Below are 21,643 nucleotides of genomic sequence, written 5' to 3'. Positions count from 1 at the left end.
AATTTACTCTGTTTTACTATCTGAATATTATCATAAAGTACATGACTTGTACTGTATATATTTAAGTTTGCAATGACCCCCCTATCTAACATTACGATCTTCCCCCGGCATCTACACTACCCACAGTGCATTGCGCTTAATCTCCGACTAGCGTGGCTTTTGTGGGAAAAATAATGTAAGTCAAACGTGCAGTTTTCTTCGTATAAATGTGGTTATAAGGTTAAGTGCAGAGTTTTTCAATGGTGTGAAGGCGTGCTACGGTACTTGTCTATAGTATGGTAGCACGTAGATAGCCATGTGTTGTGCATTAACTGCTTTTTGTAGGTAAACCGTAAAGGGTGGAGAGGAAATTATTTTTTGGTGTCTGAAAAAAAAAATTATCTCCTGCGAAAAATTATGAACGGAAGGTAGGGGATTTTGTGGTGATTGACATGCCCAACGCTGCAGTTCATTTGAAAGAAGCTGTATTCAAATAATGTAAAACCACAGATACTAGTACTACCACATGATTTGTGTGTGCCCCCCTCCCCCATGATATTTACTGGGTAGAAAGGGGTGCAAGTGTCATGCAAATGAAGTGGAACAAATTATGAATGTTACTTTAAGAAAAATGTCCAGACAATGTACGATGTACAAAATGACTTATAAACACTTAACTGTGTGATGGATGTACCAACTACTTAAGTAAGTACCAAATACCAGCTCAAGAATACCTCAATAACTTAAGTACCAGAATAATTATCAACCAAGGATTGAGGTGCTAAAAAACTAGTACTTTCCTAGAACAAGCTGAGAGTGGCATTTGTGGCATTATTACTACATGTAACTTATATAGTTTTAAACAACTCTTGCAGAACTTCAGATGTGCAAAGGTTAATTTGGTATAAGGGTAGCCTCCTTCGCAGTCTTGTTGGGCGTGGGCGTAATTTTTTTCTCTGAGCGACGCTACTAATATGCCCCCGTGAGGGACGATTTGCTGCCGAGGGACTTTTGCCACGGAGAGAAGGTTTCGCGCTCCAACAAGACTGCTTCGTTCCAATCGGCGAGTTAAAAGGACCTCGGATTAAGCCAGCCTTTCATAGAGGCTATTAACATGTTCGTGCAGGGGCAATTCACATGTTCGCGCAGGCCCAATTCACATGTTCGCGCAAGGGTAATTCATAGATACGCATGACACGCGCTCGCCTTTGTCAACGGTTGGTTTTATTAGCTTGCGTTACATTATAGTCGAAGGTTCCAACAGAGAACATTGGTAATGTTACAACAAAGGCATTGCTGTGCATATTTAAGCGTCCCATGCGAACAAACCAAGACAATTTGCAGTACTATTTTTGCTGGTGAAATGTGCAATTCTTTCTATTACGCAACTTGCTGCGGAGCGGTGTGTTACCCTCCCATGGTCAGTGAGATCAACCCGCCACCAAACAACATGGCGGCACTTTGTTTATCTGTCGACGTCCCCCAGCAATATCACAGTTTAGCTTGCGGGTTCCTGTGGTAGTGATTTGTTCAAAGTTGTTTTTCGTAGCAGCAATGTCTCCGGGATTTTGTTGAGTGGATAGGGCTCGATTTTCGGGAATGGTTGGCGTTCTACCGACGGGTTGATCGGCGACCGCTGGAAAGTTACAAGTTTTGGCTCGTCGATCAACGGGGCGTGAACACCACCCTGCACTGGTGGCGTTTATTGCGGGAAGTTCACACATCCATGCCAATCGCTCCTAAGTGTTTTTTGATAGCCCTTTTAACTCGCCGATTGGAAGCAGTCTTGTTGGAGCGCGGAAACCTTCTCTCCGTGGCAAAAGTCCCTCGGCAGCAAATCGTCCTTCGCGGCGGCATATTACTAGCGTCGCTCAGAGAAAAAATTACGCCCACGCCCAACAAGACTGCGAAGGAGGCTAGTGTAAGGGTGTGTTATGACAAAGGGCAGTCATACTGATTATTCAGGATTTTTTTCTAAACTGACAAGCACTTGTACATGTACTTAGCGTACTGCATAGTACAGTGGTTAGCAATCCTGCCTCTAAACTAAGAGGTTGGGAGTTCGAATCCCAGCTGTTGTCACTAACCCGACATGGTGATGTGTGCTACTCCAGGGGTTTTTGTAGAAAAATTTAGCATGAGGGAGCAGATCGCAAGCATGGCGAGGGAGTTATGTGACCAAGGGGGGAATTTTTTTTAACAGAGTAACACAGTTTGTAATGCTAGATTGCACTATTGTATTGTTTTTACATCTTTACTGGAAAAAGATAATTTTGAGAAAGACTAAATGGTGTGTAAGTAGCCACTTAGGGTTCTATCTGAAAATTGACATGAGGGAGCTGGCTGGTTACATGAGGGAGCAGCTCCCTTATTCCCCTGTTTAGAAAAATCCCTGTACTCTACTGTTTAGGGTCGCAGTCCTTAGGACGGGACGTTAAGCCGTGGTTCACTGTTCATTGTGCTTGTTGAAAAGAGCTAGGGGAATTTCCCCGGTACAATGAACTTGTAAATACTGTGTACATAGTGTCTGTCATGACCAGTGGATTTCTTAGATTAGCTCTTCAATGAGCTAAACTGGTTCGAGATCACATTCACATGTTCTGTTTGCCTTGTCTGTTTTAGGGCAAAGAGTAAAAGTAAGGAGCGTGAGGGAGCCAGCAGTAAGACAGAGAAGAATGAGAAGGAGGCGGTGAAGGAGAAGACTAAAGGGAAGACGAAGGAACGCGGTCGTCCTCGGGTCAGGAAACGCAACAGGAGCAGCAGCAGTAGCAGCAGTGGCTCCAGCAGGTAAATACAAGTATTTTAAACTAAAAAAGCAAGGAAAAAAGAGAAGTAGAACATAGAAATGTGTGCAAGAACAAACAGATTTCTTCTTCTTCTTTGACGTCAGAGAAGCAAAGACTCTGGCAGATACTAAGGTCCTTCTCCCTCCAATAAGTCCAGTAACAATTTAAGTCCATAACTTGTAAAGACACCGGTCTTAAGTTGCGGTGCAATCAGTGTTTCCGCCAGACTGCAGCTGAGAGGCCGTCCAGTTGGGAAGGGCCGGGTCGCGAAAATTAGTTAACTTAGGGAACACGTCGCGAAAATTAACTGAGGGGGCGGGGCATTTGTTTACACTTGTTTACAAGTTGAAACTGTCCACAAGCATTCCACATTTTTTTGTATTGACATAAAAACACTGTTACAGATGGCAAACGTATCGTCAGGAAAGAATTATACTGTTGCAAAACTCTGCTGCAAAACTCCAAACATCGGCATCATTTAATTATAACCTCCGGTAGCGCCCGCGCTAGCCGGATTTTTAATAGTGAAGAGCCTTGCTTCGTTCGTACTCGTGCTTCTTCCGTACATTTCCGCTACGAATTACTAGTTAATATCAAGCCAAAAATACATCAAAACATGTAAAGAAACGTCATCTTATCTCTCATACACGAGACAAATTTTGAAAAATAATTGGCTGTATCGTAGCTTTCATTGCTGTTTCATTCAACAAAAATGCTCCTTGATTGTAAAATGATCACTCATCTGTTGTCTCCAGTACAGTGTCAAATGGTAGCGTGATCGTAGCGTGCGAAAAATCGGCGTTAAAAGTCAGAAAATCGCCGGAAAAATAAACTTGCAGCGCACATTCTCAACCTCGCCGGAGAAGGAAATACGCGCCATTTTGTCATTAATATGTAAGTAGCAGCGTGAACTCTACGCTCTGATTGGTTGACCTCATATGACCTGTGCTCTGATTGGATAGAGCCATCTTTGCCGGCATAGCTGTAGAATTTGTTTGTTGGCGAAGAGAGTTACACTACGCTACTTTCTACGGTGTTTCTACCGCTAATTAGTAACATTCCATTAAAGAAATTCATTATGAAGATTTTTTGGGAAAATGTATGCATCCATATGCCGATTTGTGGTGCCTTTCGCGTATTCAAGCAAGCCGGAAGTGTTAGCGAACCGCGGCGTGGCCGCGTGGATAGCGAACTGCGGCGTGGATTTTCATGCAACCCGCCCGCTACAAGACCATCAAAAACCGTAACTCCCAAAAGAGAATTTTCACATCCGAAATGATTCTGTTCGAGGAAAAATGTTTGTGGATACATTTTACCGGATGGAGACTTGAAAAACGGGTTTTAATGAGATTAACGTATGCGAAAGGCGCCGACATCAATTGTTCGTCAGCATGATAACAATAGCAAAACAAACAACGTGTGTCTTTCTTGCCTTGGACGGCGTCCCCGTCTACAGCAACAAAACAAAGACTGTCATTTTTTGATTTTTCCGAGTCTCGAAATTTTTTAAGAGGACGGCCTCTGTCCGAGTTCAGGCCGTCCAAAACGACACCAGGCCGTCATATGACGGGTGGACGGCCCTCTGGCGGAAACACTGGGTGCAATCCTTCTTTCTCCACGAAAATGAACCCTTCCTCCGTCACCCCGTTTCACCCCCTTCTCTTTCACTGTTTCAGTCTTTCCATTGACCATCCTGTATGAACTTTCTTTTTTCCAGGCAATTTGTCTCAATCTTACAGACGACGTCAGCCACAGTCAATTTTATGTTGGCAAATGCCAAAGCATTACCAGCTAAAGTTTATGATATTTAAGTTTGTTTTTCAGTACCATTTGTAAAACAAGTATGGAATTTATCTTGTGGTTGCAATGTGCTTGTTTGATCAGTAAACCTTTCATTCATTCATTATATTTACCAAAGGAAAACATTGTGTTTCCTTTTCTTCTTCTTCTGTTCCAAATACTGACCTCTTACCTGATTTCTTGATGTCTCTCACCATGGTAATTGGTGTTGTGTTACATAATGTTGCAATTTTATAGTAGGAGGGATTTATACTCCTGTCTGACCATATATATTAACGTGTTTGAGCCTTGCAAATGTTACCTTTCTAGTTTTATACTCTTTTGTTTTGCCCATGCTCATTTTACTACTCTTTATATGAAAATAGAATAAAACTGGAAAACAATCATTCCATTGTTGTGTTTAGTTCCGGTAGTTCCCGCAGCAGCAGTGGCTCCAGTTCTGGCTCCAGCTCGTCGGGCAGCTCCAGTGGTTCCTCCAGCGGCTCCAGGTCCCGCTCCAGCTCCTCCTCCTCCAGCGGCAGCTCCTCCTCCTCCTCCTCACGCAGCCGCACACGCGGACAGCAGCGCGTCGAGAAGGTCTCCCGCAGGAAAACCAAGTCAAGGTCAGCATGAAACTTCATCTGTGTTGGTAGTTAGGCCACACTGACTTAATTTTATGGATGACATCCGCATATGCATTGATTTTCGACTGTTCTCAAAAAAAAAAAAAAATCACGTCATCCGAGGCTCTGGCCTGGCTTTAGGCCTGGGTAGTTCATGGTAGCTTGCAATTGCTATATAGCGACAATACGGAGCCGGTGGTAAATCTGGAGGATGGCATCCAGGCTACCGAAGCTCCACGACTCAAGAACTCAGTACATACGTACAGTGCCGATTCATAAATTTTGCAAAAAGCCAGCATGTGCCGGCCTGTCGTATATGTTCGTTGCTATGTTCTGCCCCAAATTCACAATACCAGCTTTGTCTTTGTATTCCTGTGGTTTAGTAGCATTCTTATTTTTGGTCGGATTTTTATTTTATTCGCCAGCGCGATCTTTATTCCAACACACAGTTTACAGAGAGATCAAATTTTCAGCGACCACTGTTGCCTTCATCAGGATAATTAATGGCCAATCACTTCACTGCGTGATCTTGTGAGAGTTACGGTTTACAAACACGTGGCCTTATTCACACGAGATTTTACTGATATGTGACGTGAAGCAATTGATCAAAAGTGCCAGGGAGTTTATATCATCCACCATCTCTATTAAATGAAGCCTGAAGTGCTCTGATATATATGGCCTCCTTAATGTCTCTTAAAAAGTAGTCCTGTTCAGTGTCCAGTATTCTAACTTTGGTCATTAATTATCCTGATGAAGTGACAGTGGTCGCTGAAAATTTGATCTCTCTGTAAACTGTGTGTTGGAATAAAGTTAAACGTTTTACTCCAACGTCCAAGTCAAGATCAGTTAGGGGACTGGATTCCCTGACTTAAGTATTATGTTTACCTTCACAGAAGGAAACATTGTTTTTGCTCAGTTTTTTCTTCAGTTGTTGTCCAAACACATAAGGTCAATGACCTGGACCAGACATCTGTCATCATGGTAACTAGTCCTGTAGCAGATACCCTGTTGTGTTACATTATGGGATTACATTATGTAGCAAGTGTGAGGGGCTGGTTGTGTTGAGTGTTTGACTAACTTTGAGTAAGAATATACAGAGCAGTAGTTTGTTGGACTAGAGTGAGGGGAAAGTTCTATAGTAGAACATTGAACTTCATTCCAACACACAATTTACAGTGATATCAAATTTTCAGCGACCACTGTCGCCTTCATCAGGATAATTAATGACCAATCACTTTACAACATGATCTCGCGAGAGTTACGGTTCACAAACGTGACCTTATTCACACAAGACTTTACTGATACGTTAGCCCAGGTGGATCCAGATTGTCCTCCCAGCCTGATGTTGATCTCTTAGGAGCATTATGTAACATTATTGCAACAAAATTTTTAATATTTTGATAAAAAACTTAATAAGGTGATGGCACTTACTGCAATGGAGTAGGGTTGATTCAACTTACTTTATTAAGAAATGACCAGAAAATTGACTTTTTTAATGTTATATATCACAGCTTTAATTGTTCCCATTTTGGACTGTCCTGAAGAACCAATAAAGTGAACACAGAAGTATGACATTGCACTGATGACTTTGTGTTTATTTTGGCAGGTCACGGTCCCCACGTAGAGTACGCAAACGCAGCCCGACACCCAAACCTACCAAACTTCACGTCGGGCGCCTGACCAGGAATGTCAACAAGGACCACCTGGTGGAAATCTTTACTGTGTATGGAAAGGTGGGCAGAACTTAGTGTGTATTAATGATGCACTCTCTTGTACCGCAGCAAAGACAATGAGTTGTGCAGGTAAAATGTTTAAAGTAAATTAAATGTTCTAACTGCACAACACTGAGTGTAGGTGCACATAATACAGCTAGAAGTATTTTCATTCCAATTTTCCCATAGATGTTGCAAAAAAAGTTTGGCCCTCATGATGGAAAATTAAACAGTTACTGTTCTTTGCACTTGCCAAAAATGGGGAAATTTCCCCAGGCCAATGAAGCTGTAAATACTGGACATGTACATCTGTCCTCTCTGTCACCGCCAGTCGAACAATACAGTCAAACAAGTTACTTTAGACAAGTGGTCTACTTACACAAAAACATGGCAACAACTGCAGCAAAATTTTCACCTGTTTTACAATAATATAGACTACCCCACTGATCCAAAGTGACCCAGCCAGTGCCATTTTACATTGCACTAAGACTGCCATGCTGTCAAAATCAAGGGCAAACTGGCCGCTTCTGTCAAGTAAGGACAAGTGGTCGGCTTAGGCAAGTCCCTTAATGCTTACATCTATGGGAGAAAAATTGGTATCAATAAAAAGTGGTCATTATGACCATATGGCTGGCTTATAGACTCTAAGAGGTTGTTATTTGGGCAAGTTTGACTATAGCTCCAAACTGGTGATTGAGCTAAACCTAAGTTAGGATCACTTCCACATTGTATAGCTGTGGGGTCGTGTGGCACAACGGCAGCGTGCGCGACTTGGAATGAAGAGGTCCCGGGTTCGAGTCCTGACATGCCACTGATCTTGTGCCCTTGGGAAAGGCACTTTACACGACTTTCCCCACTAGACTCAAGTGAAAATGTGTATTGTCTGTCCAGTATTTGTTTCTATGTGTGGGACACAACACCAGCAACAGCTGCCTCTGTTCTGCATGTATTGAAATGTTGCAATCTCAATAAAATCCAATCAAGAATAAAGCTGACTTACCGATGCCTCTCCCCTCCAGGTGAAGACAGTAGAACTGCCTGTGGACAGAGTCAACGCTCACCTGTCTAAAGGCTTTGCCTACATCGACTTTGAAGATGCCGAGGATGCTGAGAAAGCCATGAAACACATGGATGGAGGTGGGACCTCACAACCAGTTCACTGTTGTCTACAAAATCAGTTATTATGAAGCAAGTTTAAACTGTAATTTCCAACACAAGAAATTGGACTTACCCAAATTTTTGACTGTACAAATCTGGTCTTTGTCAAGAAAAAAGCGATCCACTGCTTCCATCACATTATACACTCAGATATCATGTGAGCAGTGGATCATAGGCTGCAAAAAGTCTATTTTCTTTCTGCTTAGTACCCTGAAACTTCATTTTCTTGATGAAAAACATGTACATGTTCAATAAATCAGTCATGGATCTCATTTGGTAAAGGTGTGATGAGGGCTTGAATTTTTTTTTGATGGACAGTATTAAAGTCAATATGCAAAACGTAATTTTGTATCTTTGTTGAAGGAGGAAAACTTCCTGAAGATGTTTCATGAATTTGTAACTTATGTGGTGAAAATATCATGTCGCCTAGGTGTTTTTTCACCCCGTCCTTGTTTTTTGTAGGACAAATAGATGGTCAGGAGGTGACGGCAGCCATGGTGCTGCCTGCCCGTCCCCGGCGCCGTCCCAGCCCGCCGCGCCGCCCGCCCATGCCGCCGCGCTGGGGACGGCCTTCTCCTCCCAGGTTTGGTGGTGCCCGGAGAAGGTATGCATACAGGAGACAGTAGATGAAATCTCTTTATTTTACATAATTCCATAGCAATAAAGGAGTACTAACCTCCAGAAGGAAGTGCTATTTTCCGATACATTATACTGCAATGAATACATAACTAGCCGACTTTTTACATACATGTACTTTGTTTCGCGTGTACAACTTGCGCGGCGCATGTTTGTCAAGCGATATCGATATCATTTCCCCCATGCTGAACCACAATCGATACATCCGGGAACTCTGGCTTATGCAATACTCATACACTTAAAGTTAAAACATAAACTTTTGTTTAAAACTTTTTGTTTAAAACATAGACACCGGTAGGGTAGCGTGGTGTATTCTGGGATAGTTTTGAGGGTATTTGGAGAGTTTGTCCTACATTTTGTAGATTCAATGTGTTTTAAGACTTGCGCACAAAATGGGCATTTAATTAATAAAAGTAAAGTAAATATGCATTTTTCACTTCCTAAAATTAATGCCTGTCCCTTCTGGAGGTTAGTACTCCTTTAACCAGTTTATTGGGCTATAGTGCTGTGTACCGGTACGCTGGAGCTAGTTCTGGACTTGTAAAAATGTTTAGGTTCAAGTCCGAAAAAACCTGGAACTAGTTCTGGACTTATGTCACATTCACCTTTTTGTTCTAAACTACCTGAAATCTTCAATAATCAAAAATTTGTGCTGCAAAATGAAGGGAAAATTGACGTTACCATCATCAAGTGTCAGCCTCTGCAAATTATGTGGCCACAGTTTTGCCCAGACGTGCCTGCAAACAACATTATTTTGTAAACCCTGGTAGAAGTGCAGTGCTTGTTACAAAATTTTGTGGCAAAGATGCTCCATTTTCCATCAGGAAATGTTAATCGAGCAGTCCCTTCCGTATTTTGTATATGCCCTGTATTCGAATCCGAACCTGAATCTGAACATGGGTTCTTTGATCACAACCATTTATTTTTCAAGAGCCGACGTTTCAATGACCGTCTGTCATCTTCATCAGGGTAATTCTGACTGGTTTACTGTGCACTGACGCTAGATGTTACTTAGTGCATAGTGCACTAAAGCCAAAGGTGTTACATAGTTCACAGTTCACTGTTACTTGGTTCGCAGTGCACTACGCACCAAGTAACATCTAGCATCAGTTCACAGTAAACCAGTCAGAAATGCCCTGATGAAGATGGCAGACGATCATTGAAACGTCGGCTCATGAAAAATAAATGGTTGTGATCAAAGAACTTTGCTATTCATGGGTTTATATAGTTTAATACTAGGCTCATACTACATGTATAATCTCCCAATAGCCCACCCTTGATGTGCATGTTCTGTTGAATGTTATTTCAGGAGTCCCATCCGCCGTAGGTCCATTTCTCCCAGAAGGCCGCGTCGCTCCAGATCCCGCTCGCGCTCCGTGGGCCGCCGTCGCCACCGCAGCCGCTCCAGCTCCAGCTCATCACGCTAGCAGGACGTCGTTCTTAACGGGATTGTACGCTAAAAACTCTCCAAGTAGTATCAGGAACTAAAATTAACCCATGAAGCACTTGTTTAAAGTAGCCCACTGGGCAATCTAAGGCAACAGCTAGGACCAGTGTTAACTTATAGTACTTCAGTTGAGCATGTCGGGAGAATGTACATTTTACTGCACAAAACCATGAGTTTTCAAGATTTTTGGTCAACATTGCATCAGAATTTTGCCTGTTGCAGAGGATATCTTTTCCAACATAACATTTGGAAACTACAGACAGGATGTTAACCTTGTATATGCGAATACGACCTTATATGAGACGTTCTGCTGAAGTGCTATCCACAATGCATTATGGGTTTTGCTCAGGTACAGTATGTTCTGCCGATGTGTTCTCCAGTGGTGACCAAAAGTTGGAGAACTTTGTGTGTACATCTATGTTGTATGAAATATTATGCGATTCCTGCATTCCTGCTAGTTTTTTTTTTACAATAGTAAAATGTATCATAAGTAAGGATAAGGATGCACTGAGGTTAAATTGCGATATAGATGTGGAATTAGGCTGGGATCTGAGTACAACTTTTATCCATCCTCTTGGGCAGATCTGAGTAAAACTTGTGTTCAGACTTCTATGATCTTATAGGTACTTAATCTGGATAAACTCAACACCATTACCTGCACTGATTCCAATTTTTTTAGAAATTTTGGCTTAGACTTTGTTTTAATACTTTGTAACTGGAAAACACAGAAAAAAGGGTCAATTTTCATAGCCTGGGAGGCATCCATTCTGTAACAAGGGGGTGCAAGGAGCCACTTTCCAAAACGGACGGCATCCAAGGCTACGATTTACAGGTGAAATGTGGTATCATTTTTTTTTAATGTTGGAGAAAGTCATTAAAAGATTTTGTCCACGAAGACATTGAGAAAAACACTGGTTGCCAGTGTTGTTTTTGGCTTGTAATAGTTGATACACATAAATACAGATACAGTTTAATAGAATACTCATATTTCCCTCACCTGTACATGTATGTTTTGGTACAGTACTATCAGTATAAAATCTACAGGCACAAAATGTATTATACAAGGATAAAGGTAGGGAAACTTGCATATTCTGATACTTTATTAGGTTCAATCAATGTTCCTGAATCAGTCATTATAGTGCTAAATGGATAGATGTCACGAAGATGTCATGTCAGATTGTGTTTTTATGTAGTTTGATAGTCCAATTGGTGAAGCGTAGGTGTGTAGACTTGTACTTTATTAAAACTTTCAAACATCTCTTCCTGTTTTAGAATCTTTTTTTTTACTATCTGTCAACTGTACTTCAAAGATTTTAAAACAAATTTCCTGCAGTTCCAGAACAAACTGCTAGGGGCGTCAAACTCATGTCACTTTTTACTTGCAACAAAGGCTGTCTACCATGCAAAATTCCTGACCTTGATTTTAAAAAAAATCCGCTGCAGTACCATAACGAGCCGCCAGGGGACCCAAAGTCATATTACTTAATTTTCATCAAGACCTACCCACATACCAAATATCGAGACAATCCATCCAAGCTCTCCAGTTATCGTGTAAGGCCGCAGCAAGTAATTCTTATGGATGACATCAGCGCGTGCATTAATTTTAGCCTGATTTGGAAAAACAAAAAAGAAATTTTGTTGCCCTCTGACAGTGGTCAACATGCCGAAAATGGGCAAAGATGTCTGTTGCCATGCCGGAAGGTGGATGGCAGATAACTTTGAAGAGAGAAGACAAGAAAAGGCTATGATTTAATCTTCTGTTTCTTACTTTGATGCAGTGATGTTGGTTGTGTATATGTGATGTTCCCACTGAATCATGTGATGTTCCTCACTGAGCCAAAATTTTAAAATGTGGGAAACTTTTTTTTTTCGGCCCGCCTTTTTTTTGCCTGCTCGTATTAGATTTGGAGGATGCCATCCATAAAACTTACTTGCTGTGGCCTTAACAGACAGACAGACGGACACACACAAAAGCTACGGAAAACAGCTAAGGTAAATAATGAGCTGTCCTATCCGTCACATACCGCCCTAGCCGTGAACCCGGATATTAAACAACACCTGTACAGACACTATATATTCCTAGACACAACTCATAACTGAACAGACGCTGCATTGTAAAGCATGGTTGACTCGCGGTCTTCATTGTACTAGTATTATAAAATGTCCAAAATGTTGAGGGTCTGTGAGAAGCTTCGCGAGGCGGACGCCAAGAGCAAGAGACACGGCCTGGCGCGAACTGAGACAGACTACCTCCGCGCCCTGGTGGACGCCATGGCGGACATGGACAGGGCGGTGGAGGTGGAGGCGCTCAAAACTCTGGGCGACGTGAACTTGGAGAAGGGAAGACGCCGCGGCAAAGATGTGAAGTTCAGGGACAAGGCCATGGCGCTGTACAGGGCCGCTTTGCACCGGTGTCAGGACGCCGAGGTGGCGGAAAGTCTACAAAACCGTGACCGTTACGCAGAAAAAGTACGGCTAGGCAACGCTACAGGGACATTGAGAAGTTACGAGTCCAGTACAACATGCAACAAACTGTCTTCGCTTGCCAAGGTGGCAGAAAAGTTCCGCCGTCTGGACAAAAGATTTGCCGATGGTGGCTACAAGGAGTCTTTATTGATTGAATACACCAAGTTGATGGTAGAAGGAATCGTAAACGAGGACTGTGTGCTGGAAATAGAATCTATTAAGAGTCTGGGTGACGTGTACCTGAAAAGAGGAACAGAAATTAGAGACTTGACATGTCTGACCAAAGCCACAGCTCTGTATAACACGGCACTGGAGAGATGTGAGAGGGTCCAGGGCAGGGAGGCACTTATTCACCGCTTACTGTACACCGCTAGGATCAGGCAAGGACTGTCTAAGGTATCAACATTTCCAATTGTTACCTTTTCCAAAAAGCTAAGGTTATGTTTTAGGTAGCGTTCGTGGGTGTGTCTGTGAGTCATCGTTAAGGAGGACATGCTAGCCTCTACCAGGCGTCGGGAGACGGCTGGAAAGAGTCGGAATCGGTCAAATAGAGAGATAGCATGCCGAGGGAGTTAGTCTGCTAGAGAGAACATTTTGCCGCACCCCAAAATGTACGTTCTCTCTAGCAGACCAACTCCCTCGGCATGTTATCTCTATTTGACCTATTTCTACTCTTTCCAGCCGTCTTCCGAAGCCTGGTAGAGGCTAAGCTCTGAATAACTATCATGTCGACAGTAAGGCTCTCATTGGGAGAGAATACTTCAGTTGGGGAAAGTTGTATTGACGTCAGCTGGTGGCGCCGAATGGCAGCCGTACAGACCCTTCCGACAGCTCCACAAAAGTGTGTGGGGCAAATATGCTAAATATGTCATGTGTATTATGTGATTGTGAACAATGCATCAATTTAGCGCTATAAAAGGCTGCGATTGCACGGGTAATGTTTTACCAATATACCATTTACATGATCAACTGATAATAATTCGACCTTGCAAATGAAGATCGTATTTGCATAATCAATGAGAAACGATTATAATTCGTACGTCCTGTCTTTTGTCATTGGAGTTTAGGTGTCCAAAATCAATTTGACTCAGAGTCTGCTATACTGGTGATTTAGAATGAGTCACCAACTCTAGACTTGTAGAATCATACCATCGCCATACCATCGCATACTGGCCGGCATTGCCCCTACTCTTTTTCGAAAGGTGTGGTGGGTTCTTCAACGTTCACGGGGTATGGCTCTCCCCGAACACGGGACCTCCATTTAACCTGCTATCTGAGGGACGTCCCTAACAAAAGCTTAGTATATACGTTACTCATTTTTTTTCACCTGAGTGAAGTTAAAACGCATTTCCCAAGGGCATAACATTAGGGCAGGTCAGGGGATCGAACCCTGGACCTCTTGGCTCCAAGCGGAACGATCTGACCATTACGAAAGTATAAAGTCGTGGAACTTAAGTTTTAAACTCAAAATTCATTCTTCTGTTATGTGTTGCTACAAAAACCTCTTTGCGCTATATTAAAGTGCCCCCGTCGATCTTTTCTTGTTGCTGTGTTTACATGAAGGTTTCGAAGCGCAGACAACAACAAGCTGACGTGCCGCGGGGCTTACCAGTCATGTCCGCAAACAACACAGACGTCAGCATCCGTGACGAGAAAGGTCAACAGTTCATGTAAGCACAGCTTCTATAGTACTGGTAACATATTGATCTTCAATTTAGTGCATTGGGACTTTTGCTGAACATGTACGTTGCTGTGTTGTATTTGACAGGTTTGGTTATTATTGTACTTTCCTCTAACAAACGTAATTGTTGGGCTCGTATATAAAAGTAGTCTAAGTTTCCTTTCATGTTGCGAGATTAGCCAAGATTTGGTAAACATGATTCCATCGTCTCAAAGATTGTACTGTTTTATAGTGCGCATTTCCATGGATTACATACACATCCGTACAATGCGGAATGAAACGTCCTTTTTTTTTAGCATGAACGTCACCTGTATGCTTCAGATATGATCTAACTTATATATATAATTATTATATAGCCCGTGTTACATCTACGAGGTACCTGTCAGGGGCTGATTTGGCGCCCTCCTCCCTGACAGCTTGCTGTGGCCGAATACACCTCCTTACTCGAGGAAACCATTCTCATTAACTACCAATTCAAGATTTTATGTGTTTAAAGTTCAAACTTTTGATGCAACACCGCTTTCGACAAGTCAAGATTTCATCACTATGAAAACCAGTTATCATACAATACCATGGTAACAGACAGTTCGCCGCAAGTCTGACAATAATGAATGAAATACCGAAGTTTATTGTACGTTTGTGCTCTAACAAGCTAAGTACAGGTCGTGGATAAACAGGGAAAAAGAATACAGCATTGACACTTACATACTATATATACTAATGTGATCTACTATTTACAGGTTCAGCTTCTTCTCGCTTCTTAACGCAGTTAAAGATGTACGAACATATTGAGCTAATGATACAGGATTTGTCAAGTTTCATGAGGAATTCGAATTTTTCTATTCTGTCTAAATGTCTAAAGCTTGGGAACTTATCTATTACATAAGTATAGAGGGAGTCCATTTGGTCTATGTAAATGTTGGCACAAATATGCGCAAATCAGCAGCAGCGCTAATAAGCATATCCCAGTTCATCTTGCCTGTTCATCTATAACGTTACATATCTAGAATACCACTAATCGCCTCTCACATTATATAGGTCTTACGATGATCAACTGACAGAAGGGGACCGCGCACTGACTGATGGGAAGCTAGACGCAGCGGAAGAGAAGTTTGCTTCAGCCCTGAGAATAACTCACGGTATCTCTCACATCTGCTTCTTTATATCAACTTGTATATCATTAGTTTATAAGGGGTGCAGGACAAATAATAGACTGTATAAAATGTATGGTTTCTAATATCAAACTCATGTAGAAAATGAAGCACAAAATGCTCAGGATAACCCGTAAGCACGTGTTTTCAGAGAGAGGGAGAGAAGGAGAGAGAGAGGGAGAGGGAGAGAGAGGGAGAGAGGGAGGGAGAGAGAGAGAGAAGACGTATGACTTGATTACAAACATAGATAAAGCATAGCATAATACCCTGAGCTCATTTTACGTATTAAAGTTAAAATTCTCTCACCTACAGCTTTCGACCAGCACCCGACCAGTCACTCTGGTCTTCCTCAGTAGACTGACCCAGTGAAGCTTGTCACGTGGCTTCTTTGATGTGTGACGTCAACACTGGAGTATCTGGAAGACGATGTCGGCTCCTGTCGCGGTTCAACGAAGGGTGATGGACCCTGATGTACATGGCTTCCTTCACACCTCTCAAGAAATAGTCTTGTTCAGTGTCCAAAATTCTTACAGTGTCAAGTGAAACAAAGTGTCCGGGTGGCTCTATGTGGATGTGTTGTGACACCTCTGAACTGGCAGAGCTTGGCAGAACGCAGAGCTTGGACACTGAACAAGACTATTTCTTGAGAGGGGTGAAGGAAGCCATATACATCAGGGCCCATCACCCTTCATTGAACCGCGACGGGGGCCGACATCGTCAACCAGATACCTTTGACCCAGTGTTGACGCCACACTTCAAAGAAGCCACGTGACAAGCTTCACTGGGTCAGTCTACTGAGGAAGACCTGGGTGACTGGTCGAAAGCTGTAGGTGAGAGAATTTTTTGTGTTGGACCAAAAGTTTTAACTTTAAACATGTAACTACCAACACAGATGAACTTTCATGATAGTATCCTCATTGTACGTTCATGTGAATATGATCTAACGTAGTGCATTTAGCCATATTTGGGCATACATTCGCAATGAATGTCAATGTTGATATTAGCCTACCAACAAGATTTAATGTTGCCCAAATGCTAACTAGCTTTAAATTTCTGTGCACATACAGATCCCAACAAACCAGACTGTACCAAAGAGGCAGACTGCCTGTGCAGACTCGGTGACGTGTACGTACAGAGAGGCAAAAGAACAGAAGAGGGGAGGAAATTCACCCAGGCAGCAGCCCTGTACAACGCAGCCATGGCCAGAACGGACAGAGGTAAAGACAGAATACAGACAAGCCTGTGGGGCACGGAGAAATGGTTTCTTCACCACACAGCACATGTGGACAGTAAACCGAGTCTTCCTGATTCGGCCATGCGTCATCAGAAGCTACTAGAAGACATGCGCGCGCGCGCAAAGTCACAAGTAGAAGCCATTGATCATCAACACAATCCATATCAATATGATGAAGATGACCCGAAGATGTTACCAGTAGAGGCAAAGCGAGCTGAGGCCGTCAAAGCTCTGTTCAAGACCATCGCCAAGGATAGACAGACATTTATCCAGACATTAGTTGACGAATGCATCGCCACACTCGGTCCTCCTCCATGTAAGTACGCTTTCATTGGCTTGGGCTCACAGGCCACAGAACTGGTGACGCCGTACTCCGACCTGGAGTTCGCCATTCTGACCGAGGAGGGGAAGGATGATGATGATACACGGAGGTACTTCATAAACCTCACACACTACCTGCACCTGAAGGTCATCAACCTGGGAGAGACCATCCTCCCGGCCATGGCCATCCCGTCACTCAACGACTTTTACTCCGAGGACCAGGAGAGAGACTGGTTCTACGACTCCGTCACGCCTCGTGGGTTCTCCTTCGACGGCTTCATGCCGTGGGCTTGCAAGACTCCTTTTGGAAGAGACAGAACCAAAACGAAACAACCTGTAAGTCTCATCCAGACTCCTGCCAAGATGGCAGCGTTTCAGCAGCTGGAGGTGGCACTGACGGAAGGATATCACCTGTCAGACATCCTCAGGCGGTTCGTTTTCTTAGCTGGTGAAGAAGTCTTGGTAGGCGAGTATCGGGAAAAGCTCGATGAAGTTGTCACAAACGATCTCCTCTCCGATTTCAAGTCCCGCCTGTCAGCCGTGCAGATCCTTCAGGAGAACAGAGAGATGCTCTCCGCCCGTGAACCCACCGGGAAGCTGCTCAACGTCAAGAAAACATCTACCGTTTTCCAGGCGTGGCGGTCGATGTTCTGGCTCTGTGTTGTCAGGTGAACCTGGCCAGCACGTGGGCCGTGATAGACAGACTGAAGAAGACGGGACAGGTTCAAGAAGAGAACGCCACGCACCTCACGGTTCTCACCGGTATCTCAGCAGAGCTACGGCTGAGAACGTACATGGCCAACAGGGGACAAAAGGACAGCCTCTCGCCTCTTGCCGAAATGAAATTTCAGACAAAGACGGAAGAGATGTCTGACACAACACTTAAGTCAGAATTCCACATTCCAGATACTCAAATTCTATTCCGATATTACTGCAGAGCTATCCCACTGAAGAAGTGTATACCGGACATTGTTCAATACGACTCGCAGGACCAATCAAGAAGTGTGTTCAAAACTACCATCTTTGATATCTCCAATGCATGCAGGGGCCGGATAGCTAAAACATTGTTCCAGTCTAGTAAATGTATGAAGCATTTCGAAGCAGCACTGAAGGAAGCCGGTAGCGACATGGCCATACGCGCGGAAATACTTGTCGAGTTTGGGGAATACTTTGCATCGCATGGCGATATTATAAAGGCAAACAAGTATTTGGAAGAGTCGGTGAGGATACATAAAACTATCCATGGTGACAACGCAGCAAATTATGTCTTTGCTTCATCACTTGCTAGCTTGGGAGTATCCTGGGGTATACTTGGCAAACCAGAGAAAGCAATGGGCTACCTCGAACAGTCACTAAAGATGTTTAAAACTATCTTTGGTGACAAACCGGCATATGTTGACATCATTGCTGCGACACATTCAAACCTTGGGTTATGCTGGAGTGATCTAGGTGATCACAAGAAGGCAAAAAGCTACTTTGAACAGTCATTGGAGATGAGGAAAACTGTCCATGGAGAAACGGCTCATGAGAAGGTTGCCTCTTCACTTGGGCATCTGGGATCATGTTGGAGTAAACTCGGCGATGAAGAGAAAGCAATTAGCTACTACGAGCAGTCACTAGCGATGACGAAGACCATCTATGGACAAAACACTGTACATCCATACATTGCTCTGTTACTAAATAATCTAGGATTGTCTTACAATAAACTTGGCAATCAGAAGAAAGCGCTCAGCTACCATGAACAGTCTCTGATGATGAAGAAGGCAATCTACGGAGAGACGTGTCATCGGGACATCGCAACGTCACTTCTTAATATCGGATTAACCTGGTCTAAGCTCGACAACCACCAGAAAGCAATACGCTACTTCGAAGAGTCGTTGGTGATGTCGAAAACTGTTTATGGAGAACACGAGACGCACCCAGAAATCCCCACGGTCCTCTTCAACATTGGGTACTCCTGGCAGGCATTAGGCGATTACAAGGAAGCGATAAGCTACTACGAGCAGTTCATAGAGATGAAGAAAATCATCCACGGACACGACATGGCACACCCGAAAGTTTTCGAGACATTCGGTTACCTGGGATTGTGCTGGAGTGAACTTGGAGATGAAACGAAAGCAATCAGCTACTTTGAACAGTCGCTGAGAACGGCGAAAGCTATCCATGCATATGGAGACAACAAGGCACATCATAACATAGCCAAGCTACTTGAATTGGTGGGAGAATCTTGGAGAAAACGTGGAGATCAGAAGAAAGCAATCCGCTACTTTGAACAGGCGCTAGTAGCGGCGAAAACTGCATGTGGAGACAACACGCCAGATCCATTCATTGCCTTGTTACTTCGAAACATTGGATTATGCTGGGATGAACTTGGCGATCAGAAAGAAGCAATCAGGTACTATGAACAGTCGCTGAGAACGGCGAAAACTATCTATGGGGACCATAAGGCACATCATGACATAGCCAAGCCACTTGAATTGCTGGGAGCATCTTGGAGAAAACTTGAAGATCAGAAGAAAGCGATCAGCTTCTTTGAACGGGCGCTAAGAGTGACAACAACTGTATGTGGAGACAACACGGTACATCCATACATTGCCTTTTTACTGCGAAACATTGGATCATGCTGGAGTGAACTTGGCGATCAGAAAGAAGCAACCAGGTACTATGAACAGTCACTAACAATGGAGAAAACTATCAATGGACCCAATACTGTAGACACAAATGTAGCACGGTTACTTACTGACCTGGGTATCTCATGCAGTAAACTCAGAGATGACAGAAAAGCGATTCACTATCTCGAACAGTCCCTGTCAATGATGGAAACTATCTATGGACGAGACACGCCACATCAAGATGTTGTCAGGACACTTGACACACTGGGAACATCTTGGAGTAGGCTGGATGGAAGAAAATCTATCAGCTACTACGAACAGTCACTGGCGATGCAGCAAACCATCTATGGAGACGACAAGGCAACTCCGGAAAGTGCAGGGACCCTTTATAACCTGGGGCTGTCCTGGCGTGAACTCGGTGACAACAAGAAAGCAATCAGCTACTTCGAGCAGTCATGCTCAACTATGCGCAAAACACTACATGGCAACAACAAGAAACACTCATACATTGTTGCCTTGTCACTTTTAGAGTTGGGATCCTCTTGGAGTAAGGTCGGAGATCAGGAAAGAGCAATTCGGTTCTTTGAACAGTCACTGGCGATGATGAAAACAGTCTATGGAGACAACAAAGCACATATGGACATTGCCAAGATACTCTTCAAATTAGGGTTGGCATGGGGTAAACATGGTTATCAAGAAAAGGCTATGGAGTTCTTCGAGCAATCACGGAGTATGTCTTATCATGCTAGTGGCACTCTACAGTTCTGAGTCGGTGTCCAAAAACTCCTTTGGTGGAGGGACGAAAAAGGGGCAAAAGTTTATCAGTTACAGAGTCACAGACAATCGAATGTTTTATTCAGCTGCAGCCGATGTTTCAATGACCGTCTGTCACCTTCCTCAGGGAAAATCTGCCTGGTTCACATTGTACAGCACACAACTGCTAAAGATGCCCCCCCCCAAATACATACTAGTATATACAGTTACAAAGAATGGTATCCACAACGCGGTCCCAAACCCAATGAGTGTAATAAGATGTACTTCTTACGAATGCGGTCCCAAACATAACTGAGTCACTTGGACGCGTATAAATAGAGACTTCTTATTCAGTGACTTACCAACCTGATGGAACTACTCACGGATGTACCAGTCACAACTAATAATAAATGTATAGCATCATATACTATTCATGTCATGTGCTCGGGTAAATATTTTCATGGCTCTTTTTTATGTAGAATTTAATCACATTAAAGAAATACATGTACAGCATGTACAACTCTTATCGTATATCATATTTGAGTAGGAAGGTACAACTTTTAATTGCTGATCATCGTCGGATGATGTATTAGATGGACTGATGAATTATAAATGTTATATCGGTTGATGGTATTCCCCACTCAATAACAATTTTATCTTCACAAAGAAAGCTATTCTAGTAGTTCCTCATGAATTATGCTAATGAGGCCCTGATTTGAATAAGTTATGTTCAATGATGATCTCCATCATACATTCCAATTGCAATAAGTATAACATTCTCGGCAGTTACCATTAACGAATTGAAATATTTCATCATTAATTTTGCAAGTTATTTCTTCATTTACATGATTGATATCTGTCGATGTTCCTGTTTTCAGAATAGACTAGTATCATTGCATTGATTGCATTGTCATTATGGCATGCATTTTATCGATCTGTACAATTGTTGAGCAATAAAGTTCATTCATTCATTCTTGTTCTCAATTACACATATCAAATCCTATCTTGGGATTAAACATATTGATAAATGTCCTCATTATTTTGTAAATTACATTCTGCAAACTTTGCAAATGAAAGACTCGAGTTTTTGGACCTTGGTTACTTCGCTAAAAAACTACTACCATGGATGTAGCAGTGACCTCTGAGACCTTGTGACTCTCCCACCCACCAATCAACACGTAGCTTTCAGAAACAACCTGTAGCTCTGTGACCTTGTGAATCTCCCACCCACCAATCAACTCGCAGCTTTCAGAAACAACCTGTAGCTCTGTGACCTTGTAACTTTCCCACCCACCAATCAACACG

General features: G+C 43.0%; 2 protein-coding genes across 2 annotated transcripts; both read left to right on the top strand.

The window, feature by feature from the left end:
• Nucleotides 1-102: 102 nt before the first annotated feature.
• Nucleotides 103-10,188, top strand: LOC109481557 (RNA-binding protein with serine-rich domain 1-like). Its single transcript, XM_019784148.1, has 7 exons — nucleotides 103-175; nucleotides 2,602-2,766; nucleotides 4,970-5,167; nucleotides 6,774-6,900; nucleotides 7,899-8,016; nucleotides 8,500-8,641; nucleotides 9,983-10,188. Coding segments are annotated over exons 1-7 (870 nt in total). The 5' UTR covers nucleotides 103-173; the 3' UTR covers nucleotides 10,101-10,188.
• Nucleotides 10,189-12,253: 2,065 nt separating this feature from the next.
• On the top strand, nucleotides 12,254-20,457 carry LOC109481526. Its single transcript, XM_019784102.1, is given in 5 exon segments — nucleotides 12,254-12,594; nucleotides 15,306-15,406; nucleotides 16,486-17,586; nucleotides 17,589-17,792; nucleotides 18,489-20,457. Coding segments are annotated over 5 exon segments (3,585 nt in total). The 5' UTR covers nucleotides 12,254-12,280; the 3' UTR covers nucleotides 20,354-20,457.
• Nucleotides 20,458-21,643: the final 1,186 nt, after the last annotated feature.

The sequence above is a fragment of the Branchiostoma belcheri genome, unplaced genomic scaffold (assembly GCF_001625305.1).
Source record: "Branchiostoma belcheri isolate BF01 breed outbred unplaced genomic scaffold, Haploidv18h27 scaffold56, whole genome shotgun sequence".
NCBI lineage: Eukaryota > Metazoa > Chordata > Leptocardii > Amphioxiformes > Branchiostomatidae > Branchiostoma > Branchiostoma belcheri.
Note: the sequence above shows the minus strand (reverse complement) of the source record. Positions and strands in the feature narration are given on the sequence as shown.